General features: G+C 45.2%; 1 protein-coding gene across 6 annotated transcripts in view; it reads right to left on the bottom strand.

The window, feature by feature from the left end:
- The window catches only part of Msra (methionine sulfoxide reductase A), a 322,939-nt gene that overhangs the window by 190,122 nt on the left and 115,812 nt on the right, over positions 1-17,005 (bottom strand). For 5 of the 6 annotated variants that reach the window (XR_004389611.1, XM_032917517.1, XM_032917521.1 and 2 more), the window contains one exon: positions 7,245-7,313. Coding sequence is in view for 5 of the 6 variants with exons in the window: in XM_032917517.1 (XP_032773408.1) it covers positions 7,245-7,313 (69 nt within the window). In the remaining variant the exon portion in view is untranslated. Of the gene's footprint in view, positions 1-7,244; positions 7,314-15,543; positions 15,877-17,005 lie in introns of those variants that run through there. The other variant, XM_032917518.1, reaches the window with a different exon arrangement.

The following is a 17,005-nucleotide window of genomic DNA, read 5'->3' as shown; positions in this document are numbered from 1 at the left end:
GGCAGGAAACTCCTCCAGCAGCACCCAAGGTTTCTGTAGCTACTGTGGTAAATGTCACCTTACTCCTGCCCAGGAGCATCCTTCAAGTACAGACATTTCCCACCTGAACTCCACTTACCACACCCTACCAGGATGCCCCACCAACAGCCCACGGGCCTATGGTAGCTATAACGACAGCCCATCTCAACATTCTAAAATTACAAAGATTTTTTTAAAACTCAATTGTGTGGTTCTTACACATGAACTCTGTAGATGACAACATTGTATTACAGTGGGAAAGATGGAAATGCCTGCAGAAATCATGTCTCTTCTCCCCACTACTGACAAGCTCCCTGCTCTCTCAAAACAGCATAGCTACACTTGCCCAGTCACACCACAGGCCCATGTTCAGAGGTCTCCATGCCCCATCCCTCTGTCATCAGGCCTGTCTGCATCCAGGAATAAAATGCAAGTCAAGATCGTCAACAGGAGAAAAAAATACAAAAAACAAACGTGCCTTAAAATATATCCCAAAGCTAGGGATGTGGGTGGGAGAGATTTTGCCTCGTAAGCAGAAAGCCCTGGTCTCCATTTTCTGTACTGCACAGAGAGGACACGGTGGTGCATGACTAGAAACCTAGCACTAAGAAACTGAAAGTAGACGGATCATAAGTTCAAGGTCATCCATGGCTCCTAGCCACTTAGTGAGTTCAAGGCCAGTCTGGGATCTGTGAGATCCTGTCCTACAATGTCTACAATGACTAAAGACTGCCCTTGAAGGTGCTTCAGAGGACATAGGGCAGTGGTTCTTAGCCTGTGGGTCACGATCTCCTTAGGAGTCAAAATGACTCTTCCACAGGGGTCACATGTCAGATATCCCGCATATCAAATATTCCCGTTATGGATCATAACGGCAAAACTATGGTTGTGAAATAGCAATGAAATAATGTTATGGTTGGGGGCCACCACAACATGAGGAGCTGTATTAAAGGGTCTCAGCATTAGAAGGTTGAGGACCACTGAGCAAGGGAGAGGCTCTAGCTCTAACTCCCATTGCTTCCTCATCTTGGATGCTTGCTCCAGTTCTCAGCCTGCCGTCCCATCAGTCTGTGGGCATAGATGTGGGCTTAATTACAAACATTTCCAGTCGTCCTCCTCAGCCTTTCCCCTGGAACTCGTGGCCGACACTCTCCCACTCCCAGACCCAGCTTCAATAGTTTTCAGTCAAGGTTCAGGGAGAAACCCGCCGCACCAGGATTTGATTATTTACCAACATAATGTTGGCTGCAAGCCAGCGAGACACCAATACATTTTCCTTTGAAGCCTGACATATTGCCTGCTGTTTCTAAGTCTGTTTTCTCAGCTGGCCAACAAATAACCAGGACTGTTTAAAGAAAAAAAAAGTCACAATTCCAGGTGGGGAGGGGAGTGCTGATCTCATGATGGGTTCCTCATAGAATCACTGATCTCATTCTTGCAAGGTGACAAAGGTGTCCCAGGAGTGAAGCACAGTATCCGCTGACAACGCTGGTCCCCATACCCCTGGGATCAGCCCTTCTGTCTATTACTTTGGGCAAGGCCTGCATGGGTCTGGACCTGGTGGCAAGAGCAGCAGGTGGCAAGGGTATCAGCATGTCCCCCAGTGTCTTAGAACACTCTGGCATGTGTCCTCCTTGTCGAAGGGCCCCCAAGACAACCTGACACAGATCACAGGCCTCTCGGAAGCTGGTCATCTCAAAAAGCTACTGTGAGGTCATCAGAAACCTAAGAGTCAAGAGGGGACAGCAGCTGTTGTCTCTTCCTAACAACTGACATTAATGTTCCCCTTGTAGGACCCTACTTCTGAGCAGCCTAGATGTGGACTTTGACATAAGAAGATAAGAGTCTTGAATATGAAACAACTTCATAAAAATAGGCTTAAAGCCAGATGTGGCGGCACACACCTTTAATCCCAGTACTCAAGAGGCAGAGGCAGGTGGATCTCTAATTTCCAGGCCAGGCTGGTCTGCAGAGTGAGTTCTAGGACAGCTAATACTACACAGAGAAACCATGTCATGAATAAACACAAGATCTGGGTCCAGAGCCTCAGCACCCACATTTAAAACAAACAAGATGAGCATCTGGGTCTGGTGGAGCCTCCCTGTAGCCCCACACTAGGGTGAACAGACAGGCAGGTCCCCAGAGCTCACTGGCCAGTCAGCCTAGCTAATTGGTGAGCTTCAGGTTCGGTGAGAGACCATGTCTGAAAAGATAAACTTGAGAACAGTAGAGGAAAGCACCTGCCATAAACCCCTAACCTCCACATCCACCCTGCATACATGCACATGCACCCCTCACACACAGACAAAAATAAGAAAAAAGAAAGCAAGTATGTTTGCCCCTTCAGGCCACAGCAAACTCTCATTAACTGTAAGAAAGGGATCTTGAAAGTCTATTTAACCCCTGCCTTCCTGCGTGGGTTAGAAATGCATGACTCGAATCCCTGCAGTGATGGAGAGTTCATTACCCCACATCACCGGACAGTGTTAGTACAATATAAAGGTACAAGTTGTAGTCATTTCCCCAACGCCCACCAAAGCGCCCCCAGCGGGTTTTAGGAGGAACTGACTTTTAATCTGAAGTCATTCAAGAAGGGGGCTGATCAGTTCTGAGGGAAGTCTTCCAAGTGTGGCTCAAGCAGAGGACCTGGTACAGTAACAGCATAACAACATCCACTGGCTTGCAACCTTCTTAAACCTCAGTTTGTATACCTTAGTTTATTATATTCTAATATCTACCCTGTTCAATGTGTATTTAAAAGTTATATTCCAGTTACCTGAACCCTTATAAGCTTAGACCGTATTTTAACATAATTTCTAGTTCTTTAGTTGAGACAGGAGTCTTATTCTCTCACTATACAGGCCAGGTCAACATGGAACTTGTGATCCTCCTGTCTTGAACCCCTACATGCTGTCATTACATGTGTACACCCATGCGCAGTGTAGACATTGTTTTCAACGACAAGCTTTCATATTTGGGAATATTGGTTTGGATGGCAAATAGATGTTCAAAGACTGTACTTTAAAGTCTTAAAGGTTTTAAAAAGTATGTGTATGGATATGTGCCTGTGTGTGAGTATATATGTGCACATGAGTGCATGTATATGAGGAAGCCAGAAGGGAGCACCGGATCCCCTTGGAACTGCAATTACAAGTGCTTGTGAATGACCTGACATGAGAGCTGGGAACGAAACTCAGGTTCTCTGCAAGAGGACTGTGCTCTTAACCACTGAGCCAACTCCTCTTTCAATTCTATCTTGTGACCAGCATCTCCTGTCCTTCCTTCACATACACCCGTCTCCATTAATAAGCTTTTATTTTATTTGTTTTGATAGATCCTCTTGTCTGTGGAGAATTTTCCAGAGGAGGAGTAGCTGTTCTGAGCTGACAACACTTCCCTGACCCTGGGGGTTATAGCCTAATGCTCTGCTGAACAGAGTGGCCCATAGCCATCAGCTGTCATTAAAATATTGGAGTGGAGAAAAACCTTCCTGAGACAGGCATGGAGATCTGGCCAAAGACGTTGTCATAGGGGAGAAAGTAGACCCAGCTTGGCCGACTCTTTCATCCCCAGATGCTTCAGTTTCTCTGCCCACTTCTCGGGACCACTGCACAGATCAGAGGGAGGGAAGCCACAGGGTGCTCTCAGACAGCACAGACAAAGGCATTAATTACATAACTGCAAATGTTCACTTTCACTTTTGCAGAGTGTATGCTTCCTTTAACCTGTAAGTGCAAGCACTAGCAGCAAGCCTGAGGAGGACCAGGGACCAGGGCCTGTGGCCTCATGGACAACATCGACCCAATCCATGAAGGGAAGGGGAGAGATTTGGGGGAAAATATTTACCAACAGACTACAAAGGGCAGAATAAAAAAATGCCTTGAGTTTAGAATAACTTACAGAGATTGAATGCCAGAGACCTTGTTTAAGGAACTATCCCTGAACAACAGGTACAACACAACACACTCCTGTATTTCTCACACCAGAGTGGCCTTGATCCCTCAAAGCCAATCTAAAAACCTAACTGCAGCTCAGCAGTCACCATCAGACTGGATTAAAGCGTAAAGCTGCCATGTAGGCATCCCACCCAGCATGTTCAAATCTTCAGGCATGAGATGAAGCTACAGTTGGTGACATTATTTTGGCATAACGTATTGAGACCTCCAAGGCTGAAGGAGGAGTTTGGACAGGTAAAAAGTACCACTGTTGCTCTGGGCAACTGACAGGCGGGCAGATGCAGCCAGTGCTGTCTGCATTATTTGCTACTGAAATCGAAGGGGGTTGGAGGGAGCTGGAAGAGACTTCGCATTTTCCCAGCAAATGCTGCGTCTCAAGAGTCCTTCAGAGCACTCTGGGAACACACGGGAGTTTACAAATCAATTTACTAAATTGACTTGGCTGGAAATCATGCTTTTGTGGGTGGATCGGGCTGAAAGGCATTTTTTTAATCTATAGGGCCCTAGTGGGGCTCCTTCAAGCAGTGTGGAGAAAGGTGACATCAGAAAAAGGATGTCAGTTCCAAACCAAGTAGGTTCCGGCTCAAACCATAGCTCCAAAGGCCCAGCAGCCCTGGGTAAGTCACATGACCTCTCTAGCCCACCAGTCTCTTGAATACTGGCAGGATCAAAGTCAAGTGTTGTCTCAATCTGGCCTTTTCTGTGCAGCTATAGGTGACCCAGATGACAGGAGCCCTCCCCGAGCCAACCGTTCTCTCATCTCCCATAGCCAGGTGGACAAGTGACAGGAAAGGAGCAGAGCTCTGGAACCCCCATTGTGCAATGACTGCATACACTTAGCCAAATTAGGAACTTCATTTAAGCAGCAGAGAGAGCCAAGCTGCAACTTCTAAAGACAGAATTTTTAGATGTCAGGCATATGCTATTTTCAGTTCTGTATAATTTTGCCCTTTAGATATTGTGAACTTGAAGAATTCTGCAAGTGGTCTGTCTCCTTTTGTTTGTTCGCTAGTTTGCTTTTTAAATGAGCCCTCAGACATATAGCAATCCTTCTGCCTCTGACCCTGATCCAAGTGCAGGGATCCTAGGCACTGCTACCACACTTGGCTCAGAGGCAGCTTTTTTCATACTACACCAATCAGCCCGTTGGCCAATTGCAGTGCACGTCCCAGGTCTGACAACTGAGCCTGAGGTCTTGAGTAAAGAGGAGGCAGAACAGAGGGCCCAGACCTAGAGAGGCCCCAGGATCCACTCAACAGAAATCTAAAGCATGAAGAGGTAGTACATTACCCTAAGTCAAACTTTGGTGAGTTTGTAGCAAACCTCTGAAAACCAATATGGAAGGGAAAAGAAAAGGAATCTTGACACAGAGTCACATGCCCTGATGTTTCCAACTCTGAGGTCAATGAATGTTAGTTCCCACTACATTGCAGGGGACAGAGGCCTGCTAGGACAGACCTGTGTTGCTTGTCACTCTCATCAAGGTATGTACTAGTCATCATTCTGTCAAACATGCCAGAGAAAATAAGTTATTGTTCATTGGTTGAGTCCATGATGGTTCAGCCCATCATGTGGAACCCATGGTAAGGCAGAGGATTGGAGCATGGAAGCAAAGCTGCTGATCTCCTGATGTCTGGTAAGCAGATATGGCAGAAGGCAGACTGAGATCCCAACAGGGACTTCAAGGGCACACGCCCAATGGCTTCACTCCCTTCCACGATGCCCTCTCTCCCCTTAGTGCCACCAGCTGAACATCTGGGAACATTCCAGACTCAAACTATAACAGTACAGAATGTAGTTTCTAGCATGTCATAGTTGTCAAACCTGAGAGACTTAGACAAAAATAATCACAAGGATGATTTGCACACCAATAAATAGAATATTTCGCTCTAATGAAATTACTAGGATACAAAGGTTAATATGACTAAATCAAAAATCCCAGTGAACATTTTAGACTCTAAGAGACAGACTATGCATTGTTGTGTGAAGTCTTTACTGGAACTGAAGTACCCATTTCCATTTCTAAGCACAGTGATTTTTAACCACAGATGGAGACATCTTAAATGGTGATAGCCCATTGGAGCTGGATTGACTGTTAGGAAACACTGGAGACCTGCTACATAATTCCCCAAGTGTCCCTCCTCTGGTTTAGTTCTGATTCTACATCTGGGACTAAGAGACCCTTCTTTCCTTAAAGTATCTGTTTAGGGACTGAGTAGACATGAGGCAGTTTTCCCAGTCAAGTACATTTCAGTGCCTACAAGCAGCCTTGTGCCCTCGCAGAGATTACCAGGAAGAACGCATCCCAGTGGATGGCTGCTGGAGGAAGTGTCAAGTCAGGTGACATAAGAATGTCTAGAGTGTCAGAGATCCGGAGCCTATCCACAACGTGAGAGAAACAAATGTGAGAGACAGCTGGACCTCCAGTTAAAATTCTGGTGGTCAGAAGTGGCCATGTCTGAGAGGACCTCAGGGCTTTGCTGGAGAGAAAAGGCTAGAGGCAGAAACAAGGAAGGAGAGAAGTAAGCCGATGTAAGGAAGGGAAGGAGGAGAGGAGGCAGGGAAGAAGGGAGGAGGAAGGAAGGGAGGGAGGGGCAGGCAAAGCACTGCAGAAGCAGGGACATTTGGAAGGCAGTGTGGGAGACAGAAACTATGGAGGAGGAAAACATGGACAAAGACTTCTTCACCACATGGTGAATTCGCCAAAAAATTCAGCTCAACCTCACAACCATAATTTTTAGGAGTGCAACTAAGGACTGGACTCAGCTCTGCTTGAAATATTTTTAATTAGTGTTTTCTACCATTGAATGTGCTCAATTCATGGAGAATAAAGAGATTATCCAATTAGGAGAGAGAGAGAGAGAGAGAGAGAGAGAGAGAGAGAGAGAGAGAGAGAGAGAGAGAGACAGACAGACAGACAAGGTGGTGGTGATGAGGTTAATAATAACTCCAAACGACTTGACAAAGGTATACATCTATGTGAAAAAGAAAGAAAGCTCAAACCCTAAATTTGTGGACAAAAGAAATAGCAAACTTACAGTGTGATATCTGGGCTGTCAAAGTTAGACAAGAAAACATACTGGATTCTACAAAGTAAGTATTCCTGGGCCCAGAAATTACTAAGAACTCAAGAGTTTTCTTGGCTGTAACGACTTGTAAATATCTAGAAGAGCCCAGATTTTGAAGCCCCGAGGACACTTACTACAGCTAAGAAAGTTGGCAGGAAGCTTTGCACAGTATTTGGGTTTTCTTTCTGAGTTGATATCTTACCAAATACAGCCATCTGTGTTCCCTCTGGGAAAGGTTCAACCGTTCTGTTGCCACTGACATGGTGTTTGGCTGGAAAAAGAAAGAAAGAGATGTGAGTTTAAGTGTAAAGTTTGACATGCATCCTAACACATGTCATTAAATGTGCCAGCGAGCCTGTTTCTCTTCAGGAGTTAGGAACATACCAAAGCTTACCCTCTTAAGAGAGGGTACCTGGTTTTTTTTTTTTCTCTAAATTTGGGTGTATATGTGTGGTTGTGCACACACATGCGTGGCCGAATGTGGGGTTAAAGAAGTAGACATATGTTTCTGTGCACATACATACAGAGGCCAGAAGTTAGCCTTGGATGTCCTCAGGTGTGATGTAATCCACTTTTGTTTGTTTGGGATTTTGTTATTGTTATTTGTTTGTTTATTTGAGGCAGGGTCTCTCATTGGTCTAGAGCTCACCAATTTGGCAAGGCTCACTGGCCAAAGAGCCCAAGAGATTGCACCCATCTCTGCCTCCCCAGCACAGATTAGAAACATGTGCCATAACAACCACCTTTTACATGGGTTTTAGGAATGAAACTCAGGCCCTCATGCTCACACGGCCAACACTTTACTGACTGAGCCATCGTCCTAGCCCTTTACATGAGTTTCAATCTCAATGACAGGACATGTTGTTTTATAAATAAATGTGTTGGGGTCCAAGTTCTTATAGACCTGGACCCCTGAAAAATGCTGGACCCTTGGTCAGAGGGTCTCTACTGAAGCTGACCACACCCAGAGAACAAGGGAATCCCTGTAATCCAGGTTGAGTAACACTCACTATATTGATGAAGTTGGTATTTAAGTAAGAAGTGTAGCAGCAGGCTATGGCATCACACTGCAATTCAAGCACTATCACAACTGCCTTGAGGACCCCATGGATATCCAGAGCTTCTCAACAGCCCCTCAGCCCTGAAGTCTCACCACCAGTGTAGAGCAAGGGCTGGCAGAGATGCAATGAGTCTCCAAGTTAGGGCTTACAGAATACACTTGTTCTCAAGACCCCCAAAGAGAGAACTCCAGACAATGCTCCATCTGAACACATTTGATAATTTGATAATGACTTGGCAATGTTCAAAGTCAAGTATTTACAAAGGAAATAAATAGGAGGAAAGGCTAAATCATGACATTCAGTATCCTTGTGACTTAAGGGTCACACTAGGTCTACTAAACCCTGGCAAAGGGCAACAGGATACAGTCTGGGTGAGTGCCAAAGGATCTGAGCCATAGAACCATCTGGTCCAGGTATGATGAGGTATGACATTAGATTGAGATGGGACCATGTCATAGGAGGCCATAAGTTCTAATCTAAACTGTGGGCTTCTCAGTACCCTCTGCAACATTGCCTGGGTGATGTAGACCCTATGAGTCTGTGAACCTCCTTTTAGTTTATAGGATTCTATCATTTCATCTCAAGGGTTTCCATGGGTTTGCAAGTAATAAAAATCAGAGAGAAGGGAAGGGGTTGCTAGTTCAAGGTAGAGATAGACAGCCCTGCTCAGCAGCTTCCTATGGCCCTCAGGCACTGTTAGACACAATCAGCAGAGATATGATGGAAGGTTCAAGGTGACCCTGCCATGCTCACTCAGATGGGTAAGCTCCCTGGTTGCTGCATCCCTGTAAACAGATAGAGGCCAAGCCTTCGTCCTATGGGTAGCCCTGGCCTATCCCTTAACCTTGACCAATGAGTTTGAAATGACACTTTTACCTATCCCAAGAGTCCAAAACTTCTTCCTTTAACCCCCTAACCCTACTTGTAAGAATTTAACTCAAGGGAAAATGTAGGTGGGAAAAAAAGAGGATATACTTAGCAGAATGTAAAGTTCCACTTATCATAAGGAGATTTCACAATCTGCTTAGAAATTATACTCATGACTTTATCAAGTGCAGCTGTTCCCTCTGAACTAGACATGACCATCGCCATCTTGAGTCAAAGCACCTGTGATCAACCGAACACTACCATCAAGAGATCAGGCTTAGTATCCTTCCTTCATGGAGGAAGTGGAGAGGCTTAGGAGCTGTCAGGGGAACTTCATGAAGTCCCCATCTTTTCATGAGCCCTCCATGCTATTGGTGGCCTCTAGGGGGTATAGTTAATCTATGCTCCTGTGAGCAGGTCCAGTAGACCCACTGGGTCACCAAGCTAGACTCTGATGAAGACCTTTCTTGGCTTGTTGATGCCCTCTCTACCTGAGCTCGATGGATGTGACAGCAATGTATTTGAGCAACACTTAGAGCAATGAAGAATATGAGAAAATGTGCTTTTCCGGCAGGAGGAAACAGTTTTATTACACCATCCCTGTAATCTACAAGAACAACAGACTGAAATGTGGACACTGAAAATGAAAACAGTGAGTGTGTGTGCTGTTTATTTTTATCCAATACTGCATTTGTTACTGTTGGGTTCTTTTCTTATTTTCTACGATGAAAATACTTCAGATTTTAAAAACCCACAAAACCATAGACTTCTCTGTACACTTTTTTCCTTAGTGATGGGCTTCCTGGGCAGGCCAAGGTCTATAGCCCAGGTGAAGCTCACAAGAGAAGATGTATCCCTGTGGCATCATAGTAGCATAGGAGATAGGTCCAGACCTGACTGCCTGAATCATTGCCTTAGGAATAGGCCACCATCCTGCCACCTCTTGGGCTTGCTTCTCCTCCTGTACTACCCACAAGTATGCTACAATGTCCCCAAGTCTAGCTCAGTTTACCTCCTATGCCCTCCTAATCACTCACCCCTCCCTTCGACCTTGTCTCAGGACCTTTGACTTCCCTGTCTGACCTCTAATGACTTCCTTTCTGTATTCCTGACCCATTCATTCTTCCCAATGTTATCACAGCTCTCTTTCAACATGAAAAAAATTCTAAATTACATGACATAAACATCCAAATACCTGCCTGTATCCATCAAAACTGCTGCTGATACAACAACATCTGAGCATCAGTTTCAGGGAGGAATTCTTCACTTGGCTCAGCCTCAGAGTGTAGGTCTGTCATAGTGGGAAGGCCAGATCGCCTGCCAGGAAGCCTAGAAGGACCTGTGTTTGTGGGCTCTTTCCCTTTTCCTCTTTTTTTCCACCAGGGTCCCCCAAGCTACATGGTGATGCCACTCATGCTCCGGGAAGGTTCCCCACCCTTTTTGTTAATGGACTCACCTTCATGGACACACCCAGAGGCACGCTTTGTGAACCTTCTAGGAAAGTCTCAATGCAATCAAGTTGATAGTCAAGACTAACTACATTTCTCCCATTTCCACTGGCTCCCCAGTACTCTGAGGCTAGAGTCCGTGCTTTTGCTGGCCTTTGAGCCTCTGACTTCAAAGTCTCTCCTTCCTCTACTAGAGGAGATACCTCTGCCTTGACCACTAGGGTTGCATTAAACATTCCTGTTACTACATGGACAAAGACCAAATCACCTAGGGACTAATAAGGAGGGCAGTGACATATCCTACTTCTCACAACCCCATGATTCCAGCATGCAGTGACACAAAGGTGTTCAGTAAGTATTTGTTAAGCTAATAAATGAAGTAAATAGCATTTAAACGTCTCTTCAAGCAAATATGAAAGATGATGTATCGTATTTGATCCAGCGAATAGACACATATACACTCACAGACACACCCATTCTGCTATATTACTTAATGGGCGACAGTCTAAGAAACAGATTATTAAATACTTTTCTGTATGTTTACACAAACTAAGCTGGCCAAGACACCACTAACTTTGCAATGAAATCTTAGTGGGCCACCATCAACTATAGCCTGTTGTGACTCAAACATTGTTGTGACATGTGACCAAATGGATTATATCTGTCTGTGTGAATGCACGTGTGAGTACATGTGGAGACCAGAGAACAACCTCATCTGTCATTCCTCAAGTACCACTTGCCATGTTTTTTGAGACATCATCTTTCACTGACCTGGAAGTCACCAATTAGGTTAGGCTGTCTGGCCAGTAGTCAGGGACCCACCTGTACCTGACTCCCCAGCATTAGAAGGGCAAGCACACACTCCCACACCTGGCTTGCCTAAGAGTGCTCAGGTCCTCGTGCATGCAAGACAAGTACTTTAACAGCTAAGCCACTTGCCCAGTCCTATAAGGTACTGTTTGTTTTTTTTTTTTTAAAATATAAAGACCACGTTTCCCTCATAATAAAGGTGAACATTTAAAATAGCCACTCAGAAAAAATGTCCCAGTGGGTTGGCCTAGATAGCAGGGTGCTAACACCTCACCTTCATATGTTGGGGCCTCCTTCCTAGCTCCTTATCTCCTTCCCTCTGGGAAGACTCAATCCTGAAGGAAGTAGCCATGAAAATGTCATACATTGGACAGGAAGGAGGAAGTCTGTGCTGTCCTCTCTGATGAAAGGCCCCTATTTCCTCCTTCATTCCAGAGCTGGAGGCCCAAACATAATCATTTCTATCAGTTGATTTTGCATTTTCTTTTGGAATACAGATCACCAAGTCTTATGTCTGCCCTGTGGCAGTCTATGCAGCATTTGCAAGCAAGAGCTAGGACAGGCCAGGGAGACAGGCTGGGCTCTGGAAGGAGATTACCTGACCTTGACCCTCCCCCATGCCCTGGCTATATGACCTTGATATATCATTAACCTGTGTGACACTTTGTTTCTTCCTTTGAACTACTTCCTGGGTGGCTTTGAGAGTTACATTAGGCATGTAAAGCCTGACATACTGCAAATGTCGCACAACTATCAGACTAACGTTGAAGTCTGTGTAGGAGATTTCTATCAAAAAACAAACAAGATTTGAGTCAGGAAACAGTGTCCTCCCCCTCTTCCTCCTCTCGCTATAAGGGCTCAGAGAGTCAGTTATCATTCAGAGACAGAACATGGAATGAAATCACCTGTCAATCCTGCCCTGAGTGAATGAAACAGAAAGGTGGGACCAAAAACAGTTGTTTTCCTCCTCACTTTTACCAATCAGTTGCAGCAACAACTGATTGCTGATGAGTCGTTCCCACTCATTTATGGTGGATGGAATCCAGGTTGATGGGTCCAACTTCAGACAGTACCAACCTTCTACATACTGTTTTTCTCTGTCTTGCTACATAGTACCAGAGTTAATCTGTCCTTCTGTATTTGCTTATTTGTGGAATTTGAGGGGTAGGGAGAGGTTATTGTTTTGTTTTGTTTTGTTTTGTTTTCCTTTTGAGTTTTCCTTTTTTCCTGGTGCCTCCTTTAAGTCATTACTCATAAATTTCTGGGGCATGATTAAGTAAAATAAGGACTACATTAACACAAGTACCTGAGTACTGCAAACATCAATTTGGTAACCAAGATGGCTGCTAAGTGGCTAATGTATGGGAAGCCAGACAAAGGAATGATCCATATCCTACGCAAGGCAGAGTGGAATGGTGCAATATTTCATCATGTCCCTCAGAACAATACACAGCTTAAAACTGTTTAAGTTGATGACCTCTAGAATTGTTTGTTTTGTTGTTTTGGATTATAGTTGATCCCAGGTTCACAAAACCTGAAAAAAGCAAAATTTCAGATAAGAAACAATACAGTATACAGCTCTTGAGTAAGGAGAGTAGTGGGAGGGGCATGTGAGAGCCCATTAAGACCTAGAAATGACAGCACATGGGAGGTAGAGGCAGAAGGATGGGGAGTTCAATGTCATCCTCAGCTATATAGAGACTCTGAGGCCAGCTTGGGCTATACGAGACCCTGTCTCAACAAACACACAAAATCCAGCAATAAAGGATTTGTACCTGGAAGCCAAAAGAGCATTGCCCATTGAAACTCTGCTATGACAAAATATCTTAGGTAGCTGGAGACCACAGAACCGGACATCCTTTAAACACATTACATTGGTTAACAGTTTGGGGGTGGCACAGGTGTTTGTAAATTCCTAAGTTTATACTTCAAAATCAGTGGTGTGACTCACAACAGAAACCAGCTAGCTCACCAAACAGAACAACAGTATATTAACTGAGTCCTCACTATTGATTCCTGCAGGGAAGGACAGGAGGGGTGACAGGCAGAGACATCTGTGGCCCAGTCACAGCAGGGTAGAGGCCTCCAATCTGGCTGGCTGAGCACATGTCCCTGCCCCTGCTCCCTGCTCAGTGGGGGCCCTTCCAAAGCCATGTGTGCAGCCCATGGTGATGATGTGTCCTCTGTCAAGGGTATATGAGGATGGGGGTGGATTTTCATCTATTCTGAAAGCCTCACAGTTGAGGAACACAAAGGTTAATGTAAGCAAGGGTCAGAGTTAACTCTGCCAGGCATTTTGAAAGGGGCTCGGGGGACATGTTCAAGGCTTTAGAAGAAGGCACTGATGCTACTATATTTTGTTCTGTGAATGTCTAAGATGCTTCAAATGTTATAGCAGTTTCCTTTCTTGAACAAAGGACAGCAGACTGCCTAATAGTATGTCTGCAATAATTCAGATCCATACATAACCATCCGGCCCTAAGCTGCCTGAGTTGTATTCAAATTATGATGGCTAAACCTGTATCATGTGGATGAAGAAGATGGCAGGTGACAGGAAAATAGAAGGCTGGAGAGCAGACCTCAGTCTTTGGGTTTCTCCTGAGCCCAAGCCCCTCCTGATAGGGTATTGCCCAGTTAGAGAGTCTAAGAACAATGGCTGCTGTCCTGGAAGTCCAGCTCAGCCACTGGAACTGAGTCACCACAATGTGGGAAGAGCTTTAGACCTGACTATGCCCTCAACAAGAACCTGTCACAAAGTACTAACCTTACTTCAGCCCACAGGCACTGAGGGAAGGAGGTCTGAAAGCTGAAAGCAGGACACAAGCTTAGCATCTATGCCTCCATTTTGTGTCCTCTCTTCTGCCAGCTATTTGCCTTTAAATCAGATTCCTGCTCAACCCTACAGTAGGCATTCTGATCATGTAATCTGATCATGTAATTCTGATCATGTAATTCTGATCATGCTGCCTCTGAACTAGTAATGTAAGGCTGATTCGCCTCAACTTTACCTAACTGCTCTTAACCCTTCTTCAGGACTAGAGATACTAAGTGAGATATTTTCAAGATCCCAGGAACACGGGTTCTTATAGACAGGTCACCCCATGACAGGACTTTCACCACTAAGTGGTAACAATCACCCCATGATGAGTAGCCTAAGATAGCTTTATACACAGGAGCAGCGGTCTAATGTAGAGAACTAAGTGAGTAGATCGAGCAATATCCATCCTTAGAACCACAGGGTCCTCAAAGAACCAGACCTGAAACAATGACCACACCATTGCTTACCAAGATTACCAGACAGAACACAGTTGACCCCATTTTGTTCCTTCCTCAAGCACTAGTCAGTATTCTCAAACAGAAGGTTGAGAATACCAGCCCTCTGCTTCCCGATGTGGCCATACCCAGTAAGGAACCCCTTTCTTTATGTTTCCAGCCCTTCAAAGTAGTAAGTGGCAGAAAGTGTTTCGTTTGGGACAACGCCCTCATCCCAACAAAATAGCCTGTTAAAAACAATTGTGGAGGAGGTTGACTTGGCTTATAATTTCCGGTTATATTACTTCACTGCAGTCTTAGTGGTAAGTTCTTGAGACAGCTAGTCAAAATATATCTACAGTTGTGAGGACTAAAGTTATATTTTAAGTTTAAATTACTGTGAGATCTATAAAACAGAAATACCTCTAACCTGTGAGCCCCACTTGCTCAAGGACAGAAAACTTCCTGGAACACTGGGGGCTGCTGTTCGTGTAAAGCAACAGGCCATGTGTTCTCACTGCTGTAAACAAGCTTGGTTGCCCCAACTGCACAGGGAGTGCTTGATCACACATACGCAGAAGATATATAGACAGGAAGTATGTCAGAATGCTTTCCCACATTGGACAAAGGCAGGACATCCCACATACTTGTGCAGCATTTAATGAAGCTGGCTTCAAATTTGGCTTAAAAAATGTAGGAGTGGTTTTCTTCTCACCTGGTGGGATTAATACAGTCAGGAGCTGAGAAAAACGGATGCTGCTGCTTGCTTGTTTGCTGGTTAGTACTCGGCTAGCTTTTCACTCTTACACGGTTAAGGGCACCCTAGCCCATGAAATGGTGCTGCTCACAATGAGCTAGGTCTTCCCACTTCAATTAACAATCAAGACAAGCCCCCTTAGACATGCTCTCCAGGCGATTCCTTTCTCAATTGAGAACCCCTTCTCAAGTGAGTCTAGGGTGTGTCAAGCTGATAGTTCAAATTAACCAGCACTGCTTCTAAGCAATGACCCCTCCATGATGAACATTCTCACTGAGTCTGGGATGAATAGAAAAGTCTACTGACCTCCCAAAACAAGAGTCTCCCAATCTCTTCCCTTCATTCTTTACACATCCAAGGCGTCTGGTAGAAGTAAGCAGGATTCCCATGTATCCCCTAAGATCTAATTTTAGACCTTCAGTGAAGAGCTTTCTCCATTACACTGACCAGATCCTGCCTTGAGTCCCCTCCACATCAAGGACAGTTTGTATGTTACTCAGATGTAGGGCGGGGACTACGGGGAGGATGGAACAGTTTCTAGCTAAGAATGCCAATGGAGTCCTATCTGCTTTTGTCCATTCTGTTTTTACAGTGAGGGAACACAGCGTTTGGGTGAAGGTTAACAACATCAGCAACAAGAACTAAGTTATGGCATTCTAAGACAGAAGGTTATATAGTCATCTCTAAACCATTACCATATGTGTTTTTTCCATGGCATCAGGAAGTGAAAGGAATAGGAACACGAGAGCAGGTTATAAGAGCTCTACTCAGGAAGAGAAAGACAAAGATGCAGACAAATGACAACAGGACAGTGGCTGCTGCCAAGTGCTAGATTATGAGGGATTTTAGTCAATGAAAAATACAAGGGAAATTTTTTTAAATCGGTATTTTAAAAAAAATAAAACTGTTTTCTTCTGGGCTCAATCTGGTGTACAGCTCCAGAGAAAATAGCAGGCTTCTCTGCATGAAAATCACCGGCAGAGCCAGTGTGCTGCCTGCCCCTCCTGTCAGGACTAACCAAGCCCTTCCTCTCTGTGATCCAGGCACCGCAAACCCCGTCTTGCCCTGAGGGATGAGTGCTCAGCTGCTCAGGGACTTACAATGGAAGCAGCTGTGTGGCCAGGCTATTTGTTTCTGTCTGATGGGGGCTGAGACATTGCTCCAGACCGGAGCAGGGCTGATGAGTTCATTAGTTCATAAACTGAAGAGACAGACATGTGCAGGAAGGATGAGGACGGTTGACACGGGGGGATGGGGTAGGGAGCAGATCGGCCCTGGCATGGCGCAGCGGAGGAACCCATCCTCTAGCCAAGCAAACTGGGAAGCTTATGGGTTGCTGGTTCTCTGCCAGGCTCTGTGCTTCATGTCAGTGACATAAAGAGAAAGATGAGTGTCTTCCCTGTCATCACCCTTCATCAGCTAGCACAGCCATCCCCCTCCTTGGGATCTCTGGTCATATCCATGCACCCAGCTTCTGTACCAGGGAGGCTGGTGCTCTTAAAGCTCCCTGCTCTGCTGCAGTCCCCAGGGTGCCTGAGCTCCCAGGCTCACATCACCCCAGGAAATGCCTTTCATCATCATGCACGCCTCTGGAGCGTTTCACTTGGGTGATACTTTTAATAATCCCCACACTGCAACACCGCAGCTAACTCCTGCACTTGGAAATGCATATACTGTAAGATGGAAATTTCCTGACTTCATGAAATCTCCCCCCATTAATACAAGTAATTCCTAATGACTATCCAAAGCAGATCGTCTTGGAGTTGGG

This window comes from Rattus rattus, chromosome 12, assembly GCF_011064425.1.
Source record: "Rattus rattus isolate New Zealand chromosome 12, Rrattus_CSIRO_v1, whole genome shotgun sequence".
Lineage (NCBI taxonomy): Eukaryota > Metazoa > Chordata > Mammalia > Rodentia > Muridae > Rattus > Rattus rattus.
Note: the sequence above shows the minus strand (reverse complement) of the source record. Positions and strands in the feature narration are given on the sequence as shown.